Here is a 23,834-nt window from a genome sequence, read left to right as displayed (position 1 = left end):
TGGAAATTGTGTACCTATTTTGGCTGTAGGACATGATTTTCTGTTTTTGGGGTGTATCCCCCCTCTCCCCTCTACTAAATTCGAAAATTTCTGTTCAGAATTAATTGTTCTTCCACGTGATGAGTGGTTTTTCAACATTACTAGAAAAAGATCCAAGTTGTATAGGTTAGAAGTGGTAGGTTTGCATAATTTTGAAAAACCCTAAAAAATACCCCTTTTTTAAAAATTGTAGCTCCGGAACCATAAATGGTAGAATCCTGCGCGACCACTCAATTAATTGGAAATTTTATTATTTTTAATTTTGTAGAGAATTTTTTTTCTCGAAAAACTCAAGATTTTCGAGATTAAATGGAAAACTTTTTAAAAGTCCGAAATTTTGAGGGTTTTGGGAGTGAAGCCACCCTCTGGCGTGTCAGAAAATTTCAGATTAGAATTCAGCGCCCCAAAATACATAAATAACCGTTGAGAAAAACTCTTTCGGGGCTGTTTCCTGAAAAACGACCATTTGACTGAACTAATTTGTCAATAGGCCTACAATAACAACTAAACAATTTCCAACATTCCTCTCCCCATTCGTTATAACATTGTTCATTTCACATTCATAGAGCTACTCAGACTATTATTAAAATTTTGAATGAGCATAATCTGTATTACTCTACATTTTCTAAAAATAAGATCTTGCACAGGAGAAGTTCCAGCTAGTTTTACCAATTGATCGTTGAAAAAATATTAAGAGATATGCGACTGAGTGACGCGATGACTGGCCTAATAAAGTACTGTATATGCATGACAGATAAGAAGAGGAGAGTGTCCGTGCTTGGTGCGGAAGACGACATTTAGCCAAACAATCTGCAGGCCATCGTCTCTCATTCTACCCTTTTCATGTCTCTCTCGTTCGAATAACGCCCATTCGTTTCAATTTCCTCTTTTCCACTCAAAGTCCGAAATCACGCCCGCGATCAAATAACAAAATATTTGTTCAAAACTAACATTGAAAAGCGTTCTTGTTTGGCAAATAGAATTTTGGCTGAACGAGGGTCCCAAATTGGAAATTCTGTTGAAATTGGACTTTGTGATAGTTACTAGAGTGCACTAGAGAGCTTCCTATTCTACTGTTATTATTGAACACACCATTATTTTGTTACCTACATCTTTCGTGGAAAAATGCTTTTAATAGACTAATAAAAACTTTAATCAGTATTTTTACTTCTCATTAATATTAATCAAATCTTAATTTATGTATATTTTCCTTTCTATATTTCCCTTGTAGAAGTTCTCGTGTTTTCATGATAATTACATATACATTTTTATTTGTTCTCTCTTCAGAATCCTGGCTAGCAGATAATCAAACCAAGCAAGATAATAGGAGATCTGATTCTCGTGATATTCTCAGGATATCACTATAATTCAATCGAAAAACTGTTATACTATTCTTATGAAAAAGTTTCAGGTAAGTGTTGTCAATTTCTTTTATTTTTAACAATCAATTCAATTTTCTGTCTTTTATAATATTTAAAAAAAATTATCATTGTATTTGACAGAAATCATTCAGTAACAGATGGTGTCTTGATTTTTTCTGACGTTCCTTGATGCTTCGGTAAATAAACATTAATTATCATGGTCTTTGTGTGTGTGCTAAGCCATCCTTTGGCGACTTGGCCAATAATTCAAACTCAATTATGCTAATTTGAAAGTTTTATTGAGCATCTGTTTTAGCTTTTAACCAATAATTCAAACTCAATATTATTCCAATTTGAAAGTTTTCTTAAGCTCCTGTTTTAGCTCTTATCATCCACTTGATTTACTGTAATCCACTTTTTTCTAGTTCTGCTTCTTCTCACCACAAATAGTTTTGCACTTTGAGTTTTGCACTTCTGTTATTGCCTGAAGGTGCAACCATTCCTAACTTGAGAATTACACTATCCATCAACCTATTCTAAAGCAACTAACTTGCTATATGAAATTGTTAGTGCATTGTGATAACTCGTTTTTATAATTCCATAGGTGTAAATTCCGGTCCGTACAAGAAAACTGGAGAGCGCCTACTCCGGCAAGACAGAGGAGATTGACATTAAAATGAACAGCAAACGAAAAAGTCGTGTGATTCCCGGAAGATCGCCAAGGCCTGGGAGACCTGAAAGAAATGTAGCTGCCGAGGGTGTCTACAACAATTCTCTATTCATGCACTCAATCACTGGACATATTGGAAACACAGTTATTGTTTTAACACAATATGGAGAAGCCTACGAAGGCATTTTCCGCACATTTTCAAGTAACTTTGATATCGTCATTGAAATGGCTCACAAGGTGAATGAAACTCGTCCAAATTCTTTTGATCCGCGAACAGTTGTTGATAAACTAATTTTCAGACCACAAGACATCCTGTCTATGTCATTGAAGGATGTAGACTTGGAGTTTGCTACAAAAGACACGTTCCAAACAGACACAGCGATTAGTAAATTCAATGGTCAAGTTGGTGAACGTGAGTTGGAGCCTTGGGAAGGCCCAGGCTGTAATGGTGACGAATTTGAACTTGACGGCGCAACCGCAAATGGGTGGGATGTGAACGACATGTTCAAAAAGAATGAGCAAATGTGTGGAGTTACATCGACATTCGATCACGCTATGCCTGGGTACACAACACAGATCCAAAGAGGAGACTCAACAGACTACAGAGATGCCGAAGCTAGGGCGACTAAAATTGCGAATGAAATCGAGAACAATCCGACGTACAAGGCGCGTCTGGAACTGGAGAATGGTGAGAACGAAGAGGAGAAATTTGCAGCGGTTACTAGGCCTGCCAACGATAATGGCTTCTCCGACAAGTATGTACTGCCTGCTAAGCGAAAGCACAACCAGCAGGCGGGCAAAGCTACCGCCTCCAGACCTCCATCTTCCGTCGCCTCCAAACCTCACCACAACCATCATCCACCCCCAACGCCCACACCACCTCCTCCGTCTCCACCGCAGGTACGCAATGGTGACGCCACCTCCGCACCAACCGTGCCCAAGCCTCAGCGTTCCAGTACGGCCATTCGCACACGTCGTTCGTACAATTCGGCTGACGTTAACAACGCAAGATATGAGCCACCGACACAGCCGCAGCAGACAACGACACAGCAGCAGCAGCAGCAGCAGCAAACAACGACCGTTGCAACTAGAACTGTAGCTGCCACGACTACATCTGCGTCTTCGACAACGAATACTGACAATAAAACAACTACAGCCGTGACTACACAATCTGTGCAGACTACTGCGGTTACAGTGCAGACCTCCACTTCTGATGGCCATCGTATCTCTGCTCATACAAACAGAGGTCGCGGAAAACAGCTGAATGAATTGAAGAATTTCAAGGAGGATTTCAAGCTCAAGGAGCCAGCAGACGATCGAAATAAGACGACTACTGAGTCCACTGCTAATGTAGCTACCAATGATGTTGATTCTGAGCCGACAAACAAAGACCAACCAACCACACCAGATGTCGATAAAATGACTTCGACACTCAAGAAATCCAATTTGAACCCTAACGCCAAGGAGTTTGTCTATAATCCCAACGCCAAGCCATTAATAGCACGTTCACCAAGCACTCCTACTCCGTCTCGACCGCATACTCCACAGACCCCCAGTTGGAGTCAGGCCACTCCGCCTCTTCCTCCACCTCACGCCACCATGGTTATGCCTGCCGCATACGGGTTCACTACTGCTCAACCTGCCTACAATGCAGCTCCTAACCAGTCCAATCGATATAGGAAAGTACAAATGACTATGCCATCGCAGATGCAAGTTGCTGCGGCCACAGGACAGCCCCTGTTGGCTCCCATGCACTCTCATGCCCACTTCACCATGCCTTACTCACCTCAAGGCCATATTACTCCGCAGCCCTACCAACAGATGGTGCAGATGGTAGCTCAGCAGGGCAGTGGTGCAATGGTGCCCATCATGTCCACTGCAATCAACTACCACCACCACTCTGGTACTGGAGGCGGACCAGGCCCCGGCCCACAAATGCAGTTCATAGGGCCGCACACGCACCACCCGTACCACGGTCACGGACATGGACACGGTCACGGACACCCGCCTCCTGGCGCTTCTCCCGACCAAGCGGGCCAGTCGCAGACTAGCGGTGGCGGATATCACTCTTTGGGTGGAGCTGGCAGATCTAACGGATCTACTAGCGGTAGCGGCAGCGGTAGCGGTAGAGGTGGCGGTAGCGGAAGCGGAAACTATCCGCCTCCGCCTCATCAGAGAGGTCCACCGCCGCATACTCCCCCAACCCACACCTTCCCCATGCTGAGTCCCATTTTGCCGGATGCTCCGCCTCCACCCCCTCCGCCTTATCATATGATGGCCGCCGCTCAAGGCACCATGCAGGGCTACATTCATCACCACCATAATGGCCCAGTTGGAAGTCAGCAGCCTCAACATATTCAAGTTATTCCTCACAGTCAATGATCAGCAAAGAAAAAACCAGTTCGTTAGAAGAATGTTATCGGTTATTGTAATAATAGGTAGCAGTTTCCTGTTTTCGTCAGATACCAAAACAGGTCACAAACGAATTGGGATAAATAATTCGACTAAAAAAAAAACAAACAATGCTATCTTAAAATGGTTGGAATTGGTGCTAATGGTGGTTACCGTGTTGTTATCGATTGTCAAATACAATTTTTCTATCTTAAAATGAAGATGGAGTATTTGTGAATTGACTTTGAAACAGAAAAGGAATGTGATCGAGTGTAATACATAATTGTCGTCGTGTTGTTGGAGGTAGAAAATATTATCCATCTGAATAGAATAGAATAGTTGTCGAGAGTTGGCTGAGCCTATGTTAGAACTTGGTTGGGCTGACGATTTTCAGTTTTCGTTCGAACTTTGTTCAATAAATCTAGTTTTAATGAGGTCTGTTTCCAGTTAGCTCATTTGATTAAATTGTAAAACGGAGTTTGAAATGTTTGAGTTTGCAAGGCAACTCAATAATTGATGGATCTTAGAACTCTGGTTAAGTTGAATGTGATCCAATTATTAACAGGCGTATTGTGATCAATTACTATGTTCTGTAAACTTGCGTTTAGTTTGAAGGATCAATTTGTTGATTTTATTGAATATTTGTGTCATTAAATTGAATATTTGTGTCATTAAATTAATTGAAATGAAATATTATGGAACAGACAAAGCATATTATTTTCATAAAATCGATAACATTTCATTATATGGTACAGAATTCCCATTTTATCTTCCCATTTTATTTAATCTGTAATATTTGCTGTCATCTCTATCCAAATAGTACTGATGATATATTTCCCATAAGATACACATGATGTCATTCATTAATTTGATACTCGCGTATATCTTATTGTGTGAGTGTGTGAGCATTTCCCCATAGAAATATTCTCCATATTCGTTGTATTGTTTTCTTCATTGAGCTGTAAGAACTCGCCAACTTATAAAAGTTTCAATTTTGAATACTGGCTTATAGATTTGAGTCTTGAAACTCAAGTCTATAAGCCAGCTAGATTCGAGTCGTGAAAAATCATTAAATCACATAATTTACAAATTATTTCCAAACTTGTAACCTGAACTAGAAGTGGCAAAATTATTAAATTTATGAAAATTAAATTTACAAAATTAATGAATTAAAATGCTCTTTCAAAATGTAAAGGCCATTTCCAAATTGTAACTAGTGACAAAGTTACTGAAATGTCAGTGATATAGTATATTGAATGCTTGTACAGTATAATAATGTAAAACCTGGATACAAATCTATTTGTTTTGAGATGGCAGCAAATTTAATAGTTATATATTTGCTATTGTTAGCAGTAGTCGTAAGCAAGCTCTGCATTCTATAAAATGTAAACAATTATCAGATTTCCGTAACTTCGTGAATTTCTTTGCTAGAAATGAAAACCGAGATGAACTTGCATTGACGGTTACATAATGTTTATAATTATTTGTTACGTGTATAAATTGTGTTAAAGTTGTCGAACAACTCAGTATACTGACACTGTATTTCGTTTTCCCAAAGAATACCAAGGAGCAGTGAGTAGGGATGTTATAAATCAACATTTAATGGCAAATAATCGGAAAATTGTTTATTTTTCTTCTAGCTCCATTGTGGTTGAATAAGCCATTGGTTTGAACTGATGCCATTTTGTTTATTTCAATTATATACATTTTAAAATCCATTTTGGGCATCTGATTAATAAATCTAAAAAATATGTGTTATATCTAAATATAAAAATATCTGATTAATTAATTTAAAAAAAATTGTGTTATATAATCATTTTTGATGATAGAATTATTCTAAATTCTTCATTTGTCGATTATTGTGTGTTGGGGGAACTATAGAACATCATTATTTTATGTGTATTGTTAGTACTTTATTCTTGTTTATGTTATCTATTGATGTTTTCTGTTTAATTGGGAACATATACTATACATGCCATGTTAACAATTGTTCCTATAGGTACCTTATGTAAGAGTAGGATGCAAGTCTACTAGCTACTCGCTTATGAAGAATTGTTCAGGCCATTTGAAGGATTGAATCCTGTTCAATGTACACCATAATATTACATGAATTATTCATGTTTGGTTTAGTCATGTACACAGAGTGTAGGAACAAATGAGCTGTTTATACCGGGTGATTATATGAAAAGACTTGACAACTTGAAAAGTTCATAAATATCTATCAAAATTACAATATATAAAAAGACTTGACAACTTGAAAAAGTTCATAAATATCTATCAAAATTATAAATATTCATTAAAATCACTTGAAGAATTGAGAAAGGTGTCGTTGTGTTTCAAAGCACTTGAAGTTTGATTTGCGTTGTAAAAATTAATAAATTTGTAGTTCTTTGTGTTATTTTCATCCATTTGTATTATTTTCATGTATGTATGTGCTACGGTAATGCTCGTAGTATTGACGTTTATACGTACACAATATATGTTTTGTCATGAACCTAATTGCCGTTTACATACGAAGTTGTAGAGTTTTTTATAATCACCATTTATTTAAAACTGTTATCTCGTTTTCACATACAGTAGATATAGTTATCTATCCATTCCAAATACTCATGTACTGTATTCACTTCTTCCTTCTATAATATATTCCTATCTTGCGTATTTATAGGAATATTAATAATTATAATAATTTCTCTGATGCCAATGAATTTCAACCAGAGGAGTTTATTGACAAAACATATACATAATTGCTATATTATACATACAAAATTGCTAATACTAAACTTAGTTCTAATATGATACCACACTAAAATAATATGTGTCGGGGTGATCATAATATTCTTTTCTAAAACATGTAAAGGTATTTTTAAGAAAAGGTATTAATAAGTAACAGCCTCATCTCATTCGAAAGGGCTTAGAATATTCCTTTTCCATCATTCAATAAAATCTTTTTTCATATTCATTTTTTCAAATGTACTGTATTAAGTTTAGTTCTCCAATTGTAGATTTTCAAATAATAAGTGACCAGAGAGACATGAGGCATATTTTTGACCGTCAAACAAATATTTTGACCCCTAAAAAACGAAAAAATGATATTCTTGAAAAAGTTCATAAATATCTATCAAAATTACAATATATAAAAAGACTTGACAACTTGAAAAAGTTCATAAATATCTATCAAAATTACAATATATAAAAAGACTTGACAACTTGAAAAAGTTCATAAATATCTATCAAAATTATAAATATTCATTAAAATCACTTGAAGAATTGAGAAAGGTGTCGTTGTGTTTCAAAGCACTTGAAGTTTGATTTGCGTTGTAAAAATTAATAAATTTGTAGTTCTTTGTGTTATTTTCATCCATTTGTATTATTTTCATGTATGTATGTGCTACTGTAATGCTCGTAGTATTGACGTTTATACGTACACAATATATGTTTTGTCATGAACCTAATTGCCGTTTACATACGAAGTTGTAGAGTTTTTTATAATCACCATTTATTTAAAACTGTTATCTCGTTTTCACATACAGTAGATATAGTTATCTATCCATTCCAAATACTCATGTACTGTATTCACTTCTTCCTTCTATAATATATTCCTATCTTGCGTATTTATAGGAATATTAATAATTATAATAATTTCTCTGATGCCAATGAATTTCAACCAGAGGAGTTTATTGACAAAACATATACATAATTGCTATATTATACATACAAAATTGCTAATACTAAACTTAGTTCTAATATGATACCACACTAAAATAATATGTGTCGGGGTGATCATAATATTCTTTTCTAAAACATGTAAAGGTATTTTTAAGAAAAGGTATTAATAAGTAACAGCCTCATCTCATTCGAAAGGGCTTAGAATATTCCTTTTCCATCATTCAATAAAATCTTTTTTCATATTCATTTTTTCAAATGTACTGTATTAAGTTTAGTTCTCCAATTGTAGATTTTCAAATAATAAGTGACCAGAGAGACATGAGGCATATTTTTGACCGTCAAACAAATATTTTGACCCCTAAAAAACGAAAAAATGATATTCTTGAAAATGTTCGATAATGCTTTTCACTTAGAAAAAATTATTCGTATAAGAGGTAAGAGTGAAAATCACCAATCACTCGTTTATAGAAAAATTGAATTATAAAGACAATATCGATTTCCAAATAATTGATATTTCAAATGAAATCAATCTTTTTCTAAATTATATGGGCACTTGGAAGCCATAACTTTGCTTTTGAAAGTTTTGTTGGTTCCTTTTGTGCAAAACTGTTACTTCCAAGTGACAACTCAATTCACAACTTAACATTCCCTCTATATTGAACACATGGAAAATGAAATTGTAGCCAATATTTTTTGAACTTTAGTACTTATTGTCAGGTTACTTGGACTATACCTTTAAGAAAGCACATGAAATGCTTGTAAGATTCCATTCAGTTTCTAAAGAAGCATTTCAGACCATTTATCTTAGTTATGCATTTCTCGAAAACTATCCATTTGTAAAAATTGTGGGCAGGCAGCTTGAACTTGATCTTAAGCGGGGATGTAACCCATTAAAAGTAGAAACAAGCAGAAAAAAGAGAAAGTTGTTTGGCTTGGAGAAATGTGGGAGGAGATAGCTTGGCATGCGATCAACCGGGCAATGTAGGCAGGACGCAGGGGCGCACGGGCGCAGGGTTGCGCCAGCTCAATTTATTTTGGGATGTCCGTCGGCATGCTTGCGTTGTCGCTTTATTGGCGGTAGCTTACCATTCCTCTGCTATACTCAGCTCTGCCTCGGAGCATATTCATGGAAGACTGAAATCAAAATACGTGCCTACGTGTCTGCTATCACACATTCCATCAAATCATGTAGATTTGGTGAATATTTATTCCTTCTTAAAAACACTTCACTCATATGGGTTGGGCTACCTTTGTACAAATTAATAAAAACAATATAAAAACTTGTAGTACCCTTTATTATTAAAAACTTTTACTACAAGTTTTTATATTGTTTTTATTAATTTATTCCTTCTTTTTGACCATTATACTCATCTTTAGAATAATTGAGGAGGAGAAAATAAGGCTATCCTTGTGATATTTCTCTCCCGAATCTATAAATAAAATAGAATAGTCTAAGTAGATTATGTTTTATCACCAAATCAATTTGAGACCAAATTCCAGACCAAAAATTTAATATACTAATCAGAAATTACCATTTTTCCAATAAACTCAAAACTAAATAAATTATTGTCGATGTAAAAATCTAATATGAACTTGTTTACTTGTAAATAATTGATTTTTATTAGTAGCTTGTTTCAGCACATTTAAAAAAATGATGTGTCAGAAATATAAATCATATTAATATTATGATGAGTCTGTATTGATACATGAGTGAGTGACAATAAACTCAATGTTAAGTATGATACATTATTTTGGAGGTAGTGTGTTGGATTGTATTTTCTATTTCAAGTGTGCGAGTATTAAGATATGTTCTGTCGACTGAAGGCTCACTACCTATACTGTGCTCTGCAAGAATGTAATGTTAATTATTAGAATAGAATAATGTTTTTTGTTTTTATTATTATTGACAGTTTGCTGAGCCTACTCCATTAAAGGTTCTTGAAAATTTTACATCTGCATGTTAAATCATGGCAAACTTTCTGTCGACTGAAGGCTCACTACCTATACTGTGCTCTGCAAGAATGTAATGTTAATAATTATTAGAATAGAATGATGTTTTTTGTTTTTATTGTTATTGACAGTTTGCTGAGCCCACTCCAATAAAGGTTCTTGAAAATTTTATTTCTGCATGTTAAATCATGGCAAACTTTACTGCAAAATAATTATTCGAAATGTCTTACGAAATTTTTGGAAATAATTAAAATTATCTTTTTCAAGAATTCATGATTTCTTGCTTCATGATTTCTACCTACAGCTAATGCTCCCAAGCAGACTTATCTTCTATTTCCTGATGTGTGAGGTTTTCATAAATTCTTATCCTAAGCCAATATACTTGAAATACAGTATATGGGTTTATTATAAAGTACAGTATGGATTTATCAGTATATAATTATTTTCCTAGAAGCTCATTCGAGTGAATGGGTCTTTTCGCATAAAACAAAACCCACACCTGTTGAGCTCGACAATACCTTCCAAAGCTGATAATCACCAAATTTCTCATAAAATGCTTGCCTGTAAACCGATTGAAAATCTTTTGTTCAAACTCATTTCATAATCAACACATCCTCCAGAAAATTAGGTACTACTCCTAAACCAAAATTTGAAGCATAATAGCAAGCTATCATCCTCATCCCACCAAATTCAGTTAAATCTGATGTTCTTAGTCAACACTCAACACATCATCTATAACAAATGGAATGAAATAGATAAATAAACATATAAACAAGGCTTCTGTGACAATTATCATTGTCAAAACAGTGCCTAAGACCGTCAAACAAATAACTAATATATAGAAAGCTATTAATTTACAGAAATGTATACTGTATACCCTGTCCAAGAGATGAACTTACATTGATTTTTTGACATTTATTTTTATTAATGAAGACATTTTCTCATTATTATACGAATTTTCTAAATAGCAATATTTGCTATTTTTAATCGCCAGACAAATAATTGTGAGCTGCTTAATATGTACCCGTGTAGGATTTAGTTGCCAATTGATTTGTCTAAGCAGTCGTGATTGATTTTCGTTTGGCACAAATGGATATTGAAAAAATATGACTAACTAGGCCAATTGCCCGTTGAATGTACTGTACCAATCCAAGCGTGTTTCATGTCGTAATATTTTGTAAATATTTCTTCAAGAACGAAACAAAAAATTTAGAAACATTCGTATAAATAATGATTAAACCTTTGCGCATAACGCTTAGAAGAACAAAATCTTACAACTTGAAAGAATATTCTATTTGAATTGTGGTTACAAATCAAGAGCATCGTCTCTAAAAAATAATATTTCTCGTTAGGCGTCCCATGTACAGTAATTATTTACGGTACAGTGAAATATTAACTTTTTTGCTCTAGAATTTATTTTTTATTGTATAGATTATTGAGCTAAAATTGCATTATATTGTATATTGATCTAAGAATACTAAGTAGACTTATTTGTACTTGGACCTATTTAGACTTATTTCATTTGATAACTTGAGGCTAATTTGGAATCATCAATGGCAGTATTAAGATGGTTCGGCTCTTTCAGCACATAACCAACTTAACTACGGTATATGTGCTTGACCATCAATATAAACGACAAAATAAATTAATATCCATAGACACTTCTTGTTCATAGACTGTGTATTTTATTATTCAACTAGCAGGTAACCCATGTTTTGCACTGGGTAAAGTTTTGTGTTGTAAAATACAATTTCCTTATGTCCAGGGAACATTCAGAAATACAATAATCATTTTTCATTTAGTCAAAATTACGTGGATAAACTTCATCTGGATTGAAAATTTCCAGCAAAAAAATTGAGTGTTGAGTCTTGAACCCACAACATTTCATTCATGAGTCACGCATTCTACCAATTACGCCACGGATTCCCTTGGAAAAAGCTCTGTTTGGTCGTTGGACATGAACTTTGAATCACAAATTTAATTGAATAGATTTGTTTCATTCATTGAATTGAAATCAATTGATTGATAAAAAATGAGAATAAGCCGATATCCATCAACGTTAAATTCTGAATCGTTATGCAAAATTGCAAGTTAATCAGTTCATTATAATTTATAAGTTAAAATGTGTCGATTGTGTATTTCCTATCCCGTACATGTATGAGGCAATACTTTCCCTTATAATACATATTACAAACTTGTATTTCTTATCCCGTACACGTATAAGCCAATTCCTTCCTTATATTCCTTAGATAGATGAACACTAAAGGAAAATACCATAAACTGGAAACATGACGGACTGAAACTTGATTCACTTGAAACCTGACGAATTGTCAACTTGACATACCGGTACTGAAAATTTGTAGAACTGAAAATAGGCATATATCCATCCTCGGTAAATTAAATAAATAAATAAGTATATTTATTTAAAGCGTTAGCTCATACAAAGAGTTGCTCTTACATTAACAATATTTCAACTTTTTACTCCTCGGTAAATTAAGAATATTTATTCAGAATTTGATGTTAATCAGCTCATTAGTTCAGACTAGATGATTTTGCGTCATTCTTGTATTCCCCATCCCGTACGTGTATAAACCCATTCTTTCATCTAAAATATTATAAATATTTCACCTATATTGCTCAATCACTCAATGGGAGAGAATCAACAGGATAAACACAAAATTGTTTTTCTCCCTAATTTTGATAGTTATGAATACATATTATGATATTCAGTTATAATATATTTTATACTTATACTGAGACTTATACTTATTGGTCAGTTACAGTTAAATTAAATCAATTGCTTATTTAATTTAGAATTTCCAAAACTGATTCATTTTGGAATGTTTAAATATTTTTCAAAATGGAAATCATTAGCATGGTAATTCCTTAAGAAGTTTTAGAAACACAACATCGGATGTGTCCATTGAAAGATTGATTGGATGTAAAAATGAAGAAATATAACCACCCTATTCCAAAATCAAGTTTGAGAAATAGAGCAGGAGTTTTTGCGATTGACAATAGTCATGAATTTGAGAATGAATCCAAATCCTAACTTGGCTAGTCACTTTCGAAGTCATGTGGGGGAATAATTTGATGAAAATATATAATACTAGCCGTCAGGCTCGCTTCGCTCGCCATATCCGTCTAGCAAGGGGGCTCTGCCCCCTGGACCCCCGACTGGATCGTCCAAGAATGAGATCAGCAGGTTCGCTTCGCTCGCCTGCATTTTTCATTTGGGCATTTTTATCATATGTAAGGACAATCCAGTCGGGGGTCCAGACTAAACGGCTGGCTAAACGGATATGGCGAGCGAAGCGAGCCTGACTGCTAGTAATATAATATTCCCAGGATTGAAGTAGCAGTGCCCAATCAATTTTTCCGCGATAAATGCATTTAAATCTGCAACTTGGTGCCAACCTAACAAAGTCAACTCAACTTAATGCCAACCTGACAAAATTATTAATTTAGTTGCCAGTTGACAACTGTTTCGAAGAGGTACTCTATCTAGATTATAGTTCTATAGTAACATATGATGTGGAAATTTCCCTTATAATACATATTACAAACTTGTATTTCTTATCCCGTACACGTATAAGCCAATTCCTTCCTTATATTCCTTAGATAGATGAACACTAAAGGAAAATACCATAAACTGGAAACATGACGGACTGAAACTTGATTCACTTGAAACCTGACGAATTGTCAACTTGACATACCGGTACTGAAAATTTGTAGAACTGAAAATAGGCATATATCCATCCTCGGTAAATTAAATAAATAAATAAGTATATTTGTTTAAAGCGTTAGCTCATACAAAGAGTTGCTCTTACATTAAAAATATTTCAACTTTTTACTCCTCGGTAAATTAAGAATATTTATTCAGAATTTGATGTTAATCAGCTCATTAGTTCAGACTAGATGATTTTGCGTCATTCTTGTATTCCCCATCCCGTACGTTTATAAGCCCATTCTTTCATCTAAAATATTATAAATATTTCACCTATATTGCTCAATCACTCAATGGGAGAGAATCAACAGGATAAACACAAAATTGTTTCTCTCCCTAATTTTAGCGGTCGTCACACCAACGTCTGCTAGCGGTAGCGAGCTCGCTCCCGCGGAGGTAGTTTTTCTGGAAGCAGTTCACACCAAAAAACGTCCGCCAGCGGTAGTTTGGTTTTGTTATTGTTTTGATGAGGCTGGTTCTCTAGAAGTGGGGGAAGGCCGGCAACCAGAGCGCTACCGATGGCGAAGTTCTGGAGTTCGCTTTCCATGTTAGATTGGCCACGTCAGACCGAGCTCACTACCGCTAGCGGTACTCCCACTAGGAGACGTTTCAAAAGTTCGCCTGGCTCGCGAAGTGAAACTACCGCCGAGGTACTACCTCCGCGGTAGCGAGCTCGGTGTGACCTGCCCTTTTTTGATAGTTATGAATACATATGATATTCAGTTATAATATATTTTATACTTATACTTTATTGGTCAGTTACAGTTGAATTAAATCAATTGCTTATTTAATGTAGAATTTCCAAAACTGATTCATTTTGGAATGTTTAAATATTTTTCAAAATGGAAATCATTAGCATGGTAATTCCTTAAGAAGTTTTAGAAACACAACATCGGATGTGTCCATTGAAAGATTGATTGGATGTAAAAATGAAGAAATATAACCACCCTATTCCAAAATCAAGTTTGAGAAATAGAGCAGGAGTTTTTGCGATTGACAATAGTCATGAATTTGAGAATGAATCCAAATCCTAACTTGGCTAGTCACTTTCGAAGTCATGTGGGGGAATAATTTGATGAAAATATATAATATATAAATTTGATTAATTATTATTAAACGAAAATCCCAATTAAATTATTAATTGGGATTTGGTTTAGTAAATTATCCATTGATTAGCATTTGAACAATCTTCCAATTTATTTCCATCTGTATAAATTTGAGACCAAATTAAGATGAAATAAAATAAATTTTGGACAATAGCCTGTTTTTTCTTTTCTGACTATTGTGTTGTTTGCTCTATCCAATAAATAAATATAACTTTGATAAACCAATTTTCATAATCGATGTTCTAATAATATAACTTATTATGTTAAATCTATATCAATACATCCTCGTGAAACTACTCGCTCAGTACCCCGTGAAAAGCAATAGTGTTTTTTAATTAGCAGTATTAATTTTTTTTCACCGTAAATTATAATAATTTTAATTTTTCCCTCAGTAGGCTATAAGTGATTTCAAAACACTCTTGTGTTGGCATCTGCAATGAAAGTTTAGGAGTCCACTTTCAATGAAACAAACTTCAACAAGAATCAATTAACTGTGCAGCTGTACTTTCCACAATAAATCACGATACATTCTATTCATAACAGCATAATGTGAAGAAGTTTGTTGGCAAAGTGAATCCACAACAAAGCTTTCATCCGCGGTGGCGTGGATTAATTCAAAATGTAACTCCATCTTTCAATTACCGGTACCAATATAATTTTAACGACTTAAGGCTGTGCAAAGGCTAAAAATAAACTTTCTACTGGTGATATTTTTCAAAGTTTTTCGATTTGTATATAATCAAGCTATCAAAATGAAAATGTTTTCTCTGGAAAACATTTTTTTTCCGATCATTACTTTTTGATATATGAGCGCCTAAAGTTGGGAGGGGTGAATTGGGATTCATATTATGAGGAAAAGCCTACGAGATCAAAACTGAATGACTATGAAAACTATGACTATGAAAATCTACCGAAGAAATTTTTTTACTGGGAAACAATTGTCCATTGTAGCCTATAGTAATTGAGTACCGTGTACAGTAATAATTTGAATTCATTGCATAAAAGTACGAGTATTGTCTCTTGAAGAAGAAGTAAAAACATATTACAGTATTTGGAAAATTGTATGAAATGTACTTCAGTCAGTTCCACTAATATATAAGTACAAAATTGCATAAAAATATTAGAGAATGAACTTTTAGAAATAATACTCAGGCTTACTATAAATTGCTATGGTATTCATGTTATTTGACGTCGTTTGGATGTTTTATCAAAAAATGTACGGTATTTAATAAAAATAAGACATCCTTGATTCTAAGCTGAAGCTTCCAACTTAATTTGACTTGTAATGTATTTTACTAAAGTCCAATATATATAGATACTGGTTGTTATATCATTTAAAGATTGAGCTTCATGAATGTTTCTCTCATAAAGTGAAATACATAAATATCATTATAGTGCTACATTGATCACTGACGAATATTTTAAGGAGTACAACAATTCTCTCTCCATAGCTGCTTCTTTGAAATGATGCGAGTAAAGTATTAATTGTGGTTGAGGTATTGAGAAGGCCTAATGCACTATCCGATTGTATTTATGTAAGTTTATATTGTTAGTGAGTTTTGCATATTGCACTAGCAACTATAGGCCTACTTAACTTTTCACTCTTATTTTCACAATATATTATGTTGTCAGTGGATCAAGTAATAAATAGAAACCAAATTCAAATTGTTCATTTGTGCGCCATCTGTGTGTGATGTCAGCTAAACTCAACTGATGTCAGCTAAAAATAAATGTGTAGTCCATGCCATTTAATGTTCGTCTCACAAAACTCACCACTCTCATTTACCAGTAGGTCCACTCGAATATTTTGTCGCTTACTTTTAATACATTTTTCCAAATTTATTCATCTATTAATGAACTTTTCGAAATATTTTTTAATAGAATGATCACCAATTATTATCATAATCTGCTATTACTTCTTTTTTCTGCTTAAAAAATGAGAATTTGGGGAAGTTAATTTTGGTTTTTATTTATGGAGACTCATTTTTATTCATATCATTAGTATAGAAAAATCAAAACTCCTATCGAGCTCGAATCGTATTTTTTATATTTGATCAACATTTGTCTCTTCAATGGGTGTGGAAGTATACAAATTATTTCTGGAAGCTACGGTATTGAAATAAAAAATTATTAAACTATATAAACCAATAAATACTAATTGATAAACTATGACGTAGGCCTATTAACGATATTTTATTATAACGAAACATTCCAATTCTTTGTATCTTAATGGAATTAAAATTATTAAATTACATGTGTTTGACGATAATCAAGAAATAATTCATAGTTTAAATGTAAACTACGATACTGCCAATGTTGAACTTTTGCGCACCAACACGATATATTTGTTAAATATCCAAAGTGATTAAAATCTCATTGATCAACAGTTGATTTCATCAGGGATACTTTTGAAAAGCACGCAGGAAGTAAGTGCATACTCACTTATTTATAACTTATCTCTCTAGATTTTGCTTTTGGGAGTGGAGGTGGTGTTATTTTCGTACCGTGCACCTGCGTGCTGCGTGCTGTGTCCCTATTTCTTGCAATTGTTCACCAACTTCAATAGAAGTGCATTTCGTGGTTTTTCAATTTGATATCCCACTTGAACCATCACAATATATTCCTCTTAAAACCTTCTGTTTTTAAGAAGTATTGAAATTGAAATAACTACAATGTTCATTAAAGTTCTCTGATTCTAATATCCAACTTATAATAAAGTTGAAATGTTTTTCTGATATCAAAATATGTAATTGTATATATTATGGCATGATGATGTAGGATTCTTTTCTGTTCACTCTATTTGAGAGATGTTTCTGATTTGAGATATATTTTTCAGTAGTCAAATGCATCACCTGCATTGTACAGGAAAGGGCAAAATACTTCTCACTACATTGGATAACTGAGCCCATATTATATAATAACCACATTTTTTCTATTTTTGAAATGCTTGTAAGGTTATATGATAAGCAGCTAGCCTACCTAGTTTGATTAAGAATGAAAATTCAATAAACTTTGTAACTTCAACATTAAAATTGGGTCAGTATCGAATATAGATGATCTTGCTTGTTAATGCTCTTCCTATTAAAATAATAGGAATTATTGACTTGTGATACTGTTTTTAGACAATATTCTAGTGTTTATTATTATTATTATTAGAGATTATTGTTTTCATCAATTATATTATTCATTCGATTCTTTATTTTATTTAATCTTCTACTTAATCCAGAAGTTTCCTCTTCTCTTGAAATCTTTTGAATTTCATATTCCACATGGCTAGATTTAATGAATATACCTTTTTCTCTTATCTTATTACAAACATGTTTCTATAATGACAGCAAGAAAGTTTGAAATTGAAACCATCTAAAAATGTGTTCCATTTCCTTCAGAAGTTAATTTATAATCTAATCAATATAGAATTAAAATAGAGTTTAAAATTTTTCAAGTCTCAAATAATTGCATATATTCTTCAACTTGTTCACTATTCAATCAGTTTTATTCCAACGATGACAACTTTTTACCCTCAATAATTTCCATTTTTCTCTTGAATCAAACTCCGTTTTAGATATAAGTGGGTAGGGGAGAGGTATCCTGCAGATTTAATCATGGTCTTGAATGTCAGGAGTGATTTATCTACTCCTTGACAGATAAGAAATGATAATACTGCTATTGGGCTTACGGTACTATTGAGCCCTCGAAAACGGTTCCTTTCAAATTGATCAGGTTTTTTCTTTTTGAGTTTGTTGGAATGTATGCAGAAAATCGTATTATAGGACCTAGGAAGATATGTGAGTCTAGGTCATTAACTAGAAATATTAACAATTATATTGATAAAATAAAGCCTTCTTTCTGAAATCCCCTAATTCTCTTTTTTTACGAAATGCAAGTTTCACCTCCTTTATTTTCATACAGTACGATCTACATGCTATTCTGTATTTTCCAGTGTAGGTACTCGAATCAAAGTTATTTCAATTCAATCAAGTGCGTTTATTGCTATTAGGATTATTGTCCCAAATCTCCTTCATATGGCTATTAGTTTTATAATAATTTGACTCGTTATCAAGCTATTAATTATTTTTTTCTCGACTTCTTCTTTCGGTTTGTAAAAATGTACTCTTTAAAAGAGATTGGTGTTGCTTTCAATGTACATATATCAATTCTTTGGCTTCAACTGATAATTTTTCTATGTACCTGTATTTTATATTATGCTTATTATTGAGAATGAAAATGCAATTCGAACTTAGTTATTTCTGAATAATATGTACAAATAATTGGGAATATATTGCAAAGAAATATGAGAATGTAAGTAATCTAGATGACTGACAGGGATTTGCAGAGGAAGAAGCATTGAAGGGTGTTTGGGGTGGGGAGACGGAAGATGGAATGTGTGTAAAGAAGATGTAGGTCACAGTATAAAGGAAAGAAAATTGGATAATGGGTGGTGGGGAGGAAGAGTCAAGAGGAAAATCAATCATTCCCAGTGTGAAACAGAATTATTTAAGCCTTGCTCGTTCCTTTTGTCTCATTTATAAGGTCACGCCCAAATCCATGTTGAGTCTACATGAAAGATAAATTTTCCATTGATAACGGTGGAGAATATGATATTATTATATAATATTGTCAATAATAATTATATTACCTATCTCCAGATGTTTTTAAACTGTAGTCATTCTGAATGAAACTGTACCTCGAAATCATTCACTCATAGAAGTATTAGGAAGAAAAAGATGGGCTATTTCAGTTCAGTTTATCTTGGCGTTGCTATTTGTTATGAGTTACATATAGCTTCAAGTGTGGATCTCTAATTCAAGACTGATATCCAATTTTTTTCCAATGAAGAACTAATTCATAATTTACACTACTATTATTGCTGTAGGGTTCTATGATAATTCTCAAACTTTGTCATTCTTAACAGACTGAATTGATAATAAATCATCAACACATAATTCCATTTTCAATTTGTCGTTTCTCGTCAAATGTTCTGTGAAATGAAAATTAAATAATTCACTGTTAATTTTCTTCCTGTTAAGAACTCATATTATTTGTATTTTATAAACTACCTTGTAATAAAAAGCCCTGAAGTTCAGCTTTCTTTATCATCAAAACATTTTCGACAGATATATTTCTTAAATTATTAAAATGCTATCCAACTATAGGTACTCATTTTCAGTTATTATATTCATGTGAGTTTCAGATAGGCTATGATTTCATACACAATCTAAATATTGAAACATGAAGACAAAAATGATAGTTCTATCAGCTAACTATTATTTCATACGTATTGTTAAGCAGTTTCAGCTTTTGAATTTGTAAGAGTTTGATTACCTACTGCATTAATTACCAACTACAGAATGGAAATCAATAAATTGAGTTTCATAATTCAATTTCATCCATGCTGGCCCTTCAATAATGAACCTTTCTATCAAAATATTACAATCATGAAGAACTCTATTCTGATAAAGCAGTACCTTTCAACTTTTTGTCTTGGTTTGTGTTTGTATTATCATCATAATTAATATTCTTTCTTCTATTTGAGATTGAAACATTGATCATGAAACATTTTTTTTAGCAGGCATATTCCTGATTTGATTTGTTGGTAGTGTGGCAGCCCAAAGAGCACTAGTCTAGTCTCACCTTCTGTGTGAATATCATTTATGTAGATTGGCCGAGGCCTGATATAAAAATAACAAGCAACGAATCGAACCCAGCGTAATATCTAGAAAGCAGTGGTACCAACCTGTACTCCTCCCAGCCAAGGTAGATGTACCAGAGCGCGAACATGGTGTTTAGGTTGGTATCTGAATCCTAGTCGTCTCTTCAGAAAGTCTCACGAGGGATAGAGATGAGATGACTTGTTGCCAGACACAGATGCACAAGCACTCGTTCAAACAGCACACCCGCACATAACTCACTATCGATGTGGATGATAATACTTTTGTTGATAAGATTGATTAATGGTGGAGACGGAGATGAGTCCAAAGGACAGAGCGAACGAAGCCAGTCGTTCCTTACCTAACTGACTGCGGTGAAACTGAATCTCTGGTGCATGCTTATTTTTAACCCGGACAGTTTCGGAAACGCTGTCGGACGAATCAGCGTGTTAAAGCGTGCAAATTTCCTTCCGGAAAAGGAGTCGATTGTAGCCTAACCTTTCTAGCTCGGCTGCTTCTGACTCTGGCGCTCAACTCTCTCTTCTCTACCCTCAACCCTCTTCCCACCCAACCCTCTTTCCTCCCTGTTATTGATCTGCAAGGTGCTGCTGGCAACACTGCTGCCCGTTCAATAGGCCTCAAGACACATGTTCCACCCTCTCCAGAAACTTGCAAAACTATTTGAAAACAAATTAATCCAATCTCATTTAAATTTATGTTTCAAAATGGACAAAAAAATTGATCTCAATTTATCTCATTTCAACCTTGAAATTACAATTCTAAATTCAGAATAAAATTGTAATTTATAACAATTTTTGTTGTTTTGAAGTTGTTCAATATTATCGTAATGTGACTCACGTATATTTTTGAACTTAGTTATTGTATAAATTGGAAAAAGAACAGTTTTCAGCTAAAACATGACTGTTATTCTTTTCTGCGAGTGTAATGTACTATTTGAGCCTATTGCTTACATTTTGTAATGTTGTTTTATGGCCAATAAAATTCTTCATTCTTGATACTCGATGTAATAAATGTAGGATAGTTTACAATAATAGAATAATTATTATTCTTGAATTGACTGTAGTTCAGTACGGTAATTGATGAAAGATCACCGAATCCAATGTATGTATTGAGGTCTCACTTCATCGAAAGGTGTAATTTTTATTTTCCTTTTACAAAGAGAATATTTACATAAAAACAATTTTTCAAACTTTTTGATTATTATTTTCTGCAATCAATTTTTCACAAGGTTTGATGATAATAATAAAACAGTTCACCTGATCGCAAACCAAGTACGTTCCAATTTTACTGTATTGTTACAGTAATATTGTGGGTCTATGTACGTATTATTGTTATTCATGAATTCAATATATTTATTTCGGAAAAAACTCGAAAAGCTCGCGGTATGGCGCGGCTGAACCCTCTCGTCATACTCAAGTACAGTACTGCGTTTAAAATTTGTAATCTTATTTGCTCCATGGCGCTCGAAACAACAAGTCAATGTTTCTGATTGTATCTCATGTTTTGACATGCGCTGAATCCAAATTTTCACTTAATCGTCTAAATATTATATATTTTGAGATTCAACCCAGTTGATTATAACAATAATTATGATTTCATAATCGGTTTTGAATAACAATAATATTTTAAGTTTATTGATCACAATGCCACTATTACAATACGGTATTACAATTACAATTTATTATTACATTGCTGTTTATATCTTGAATAGAATAAGATAATATGATTTAATACGGCTGGTTTTCATAAACAAATAGATTGTTACCATCCTACAAATGACATATGCATACTATTACTTCGATAAGTAATAAATATGTATGATACGGTTGAGGGAGGCATTAAAAATTATATATATATATCGGCCTAGACTAGTTGAGTCGAGAATTTTTATGACCTGTTCTGTGATAGTAGCTTATCTTTCGTACTTACTAGTAGGCTAAAATCTACGTTTCTATACCGTCCTATCTAAAAATTCAGTAGATTCTCAAGATGAAAACCATGCAAGTATATTTTCATAAAGAGTAGGCTACCGTAACAAAATCCTTTTTCGTTTTAAATTTTCACCCTTGCAATCACAAGTCAAACAAGTAGGATATTGTTCCAATAATATTGAAAGCCACAATATGTGTGAATTAAAGATGGAAAGAGAATCACGTAAAGCATCATGAATATATAATATCAGATTAATTGAAAGTAGGTATCGAAAGACAATTCTTCATCCTCTATTATAATTTCTTCGCACATCCATTCCTCAATCCCATCCAATGAAAAGTTTGCATTTGAAAGTTTAGTAAGTAGAGCATTAACAGAATCATACAGAAAATAAAATCTGGTTCATTTCCCATCGCAATTAATATTCCTTCTGCTCATTTTAACAGCAGAAAGAACTGAAGTACCATTTGAAGTGATTCTCGCAGGACAATTTATTTATCAAAAAGCATGGCTAATGAAACCAATACAAATTTGACACTATACATTAATATGAAAGTTGTAAACTTCTAGTCTATTTGGACGTTTCTCTCATCAAGGTGGAAAAGAATAATCCAGCTAGATTCTCATGTAAAATATCTTACAGTAGAGAGTTGATATATTCTTCTATGTGAAAAAATAAAGAACCATAATATTAAAGATTCTCCACTAGAACTTCAATTATAGAGTAATATAGTAACTGCGAGGTTGTTTAAAAGTTTCATCCCATTATCAATACTATAGTATTCAGATTTTCACAGCATTCTATTCATTTTTATTGTGATCATTGAAGGGTTGAAGTGAGTGAGTTCAAGTGAATTCTGGTACAAGTATTTTCAGGTTATATAATTGCCACTTCTTTTTTCTTTATGTTTTGCTCCAGTAGAGATTAAAATATTTGTTTTATATTTTATAAGCTTTTAAGGTGATTTAAATTTGATAATTTAATTATTAAATTGATTGATTTTGTTTTTATTGTATTGCTTTGTATCAATGCTATGGTACATGCACTTCAATACTCTTCTCTCGAGAATCGATTACTATATGATCTGAAAATTAAAATAAAAATTTTATTTTTGTAGTTGTGTTGGGTTTCATTATCATGTTAGGTTCTATACCAGTATTACTATTACCAGTGCTCCCCTTACTATATTCCAACATGGTGGCAATATCATATTATTTGGAATTTTCTTCATCTCTCTAAAAATTATATATCTCTTTGATTTATTAAATGGGCTCTTCAATTATCAAGTAGGTCATTCCATTGAAAAAAATGAATTTATACTT

General features: G+C 33.4%; 2 protein-coding genes across 6 annotated transcripts in view; one reads left to right on the top strand and one right to left on the bottom strand.

Annotated features, from left to right (window-relative positions):
• LOC111055153 (ataxin-2-like protein) overlaps nt 1-5,599 on the top strand; it is a 50,342-nt gene extending 44,743 nt beyond the window's left edge. For 3 of the 4 annotated variants that reach the window (XM_039443206.1, XM_039443215.1, XM_039443221.1), the window contains exons 3-4: nt 1,327-1,450; nt 2,005-4,593. In XM_039443206.1, coding sequence (XP_039299140.1) covers nt 2,077-4,452 — 2,376 coding nt within the window. In that variant the 5' untranslated portion in view covers nt 1,327-1,450; nt 2,005-2,076 and the 3' untranslated portion in view covers nt 4,453-4,593. Of the gene's footprint in view, nt 1-1,326; nt 1,451-2,004 lie in introns of all 4 variants that reach the window. The other variant, XM_039443209.1, reaches the window with a different exon arrangement.
• Nucleotides 1-21,123, bottom strand: part of LOC111050889 (arginine kinase) — a 62,864-nt gene extending 41,741 nt beyond the window's left edge. The window contains exon 1 of one of the 2 annotated variants that reach the window (XM_039443234.1): nt 20,645-21,123. In XM_039443234.1, the coding sequence (XP_039299168.1) occupies nt 20,645-20,688 (44 nt within the window). In that variant the 5' untranslated portion in view covers nt 20,689-21,123. The remainder of the gene's footprint in view (nt 1-20,644) is intronic. The other variant, XM_039443230.1, reaches the window with a different exon arrangement.
• Nucleotides 21,124-23,834: the final 2,711 nt, after the last annotated feature.

The sequence above is a fragment of the Nilaparvata lugens genome, chromosome 1, assembly GCF_014356525.2.
Source record: "Nilaparvata lugens isolate BPH chromosome 1, ASM1435652v1, whole genome shotgun sequence".
NCBI lineage: Eukaryota > Metazoa > Arthropoda > Insecta > Hemiptera > Delphacidae > Nilaparvata > Nilaparvata lugens.
Note: the sequence above shows the minus strand (reverse complement) of the source record. Positions and strands in the feature narration are given on the sequence as shown.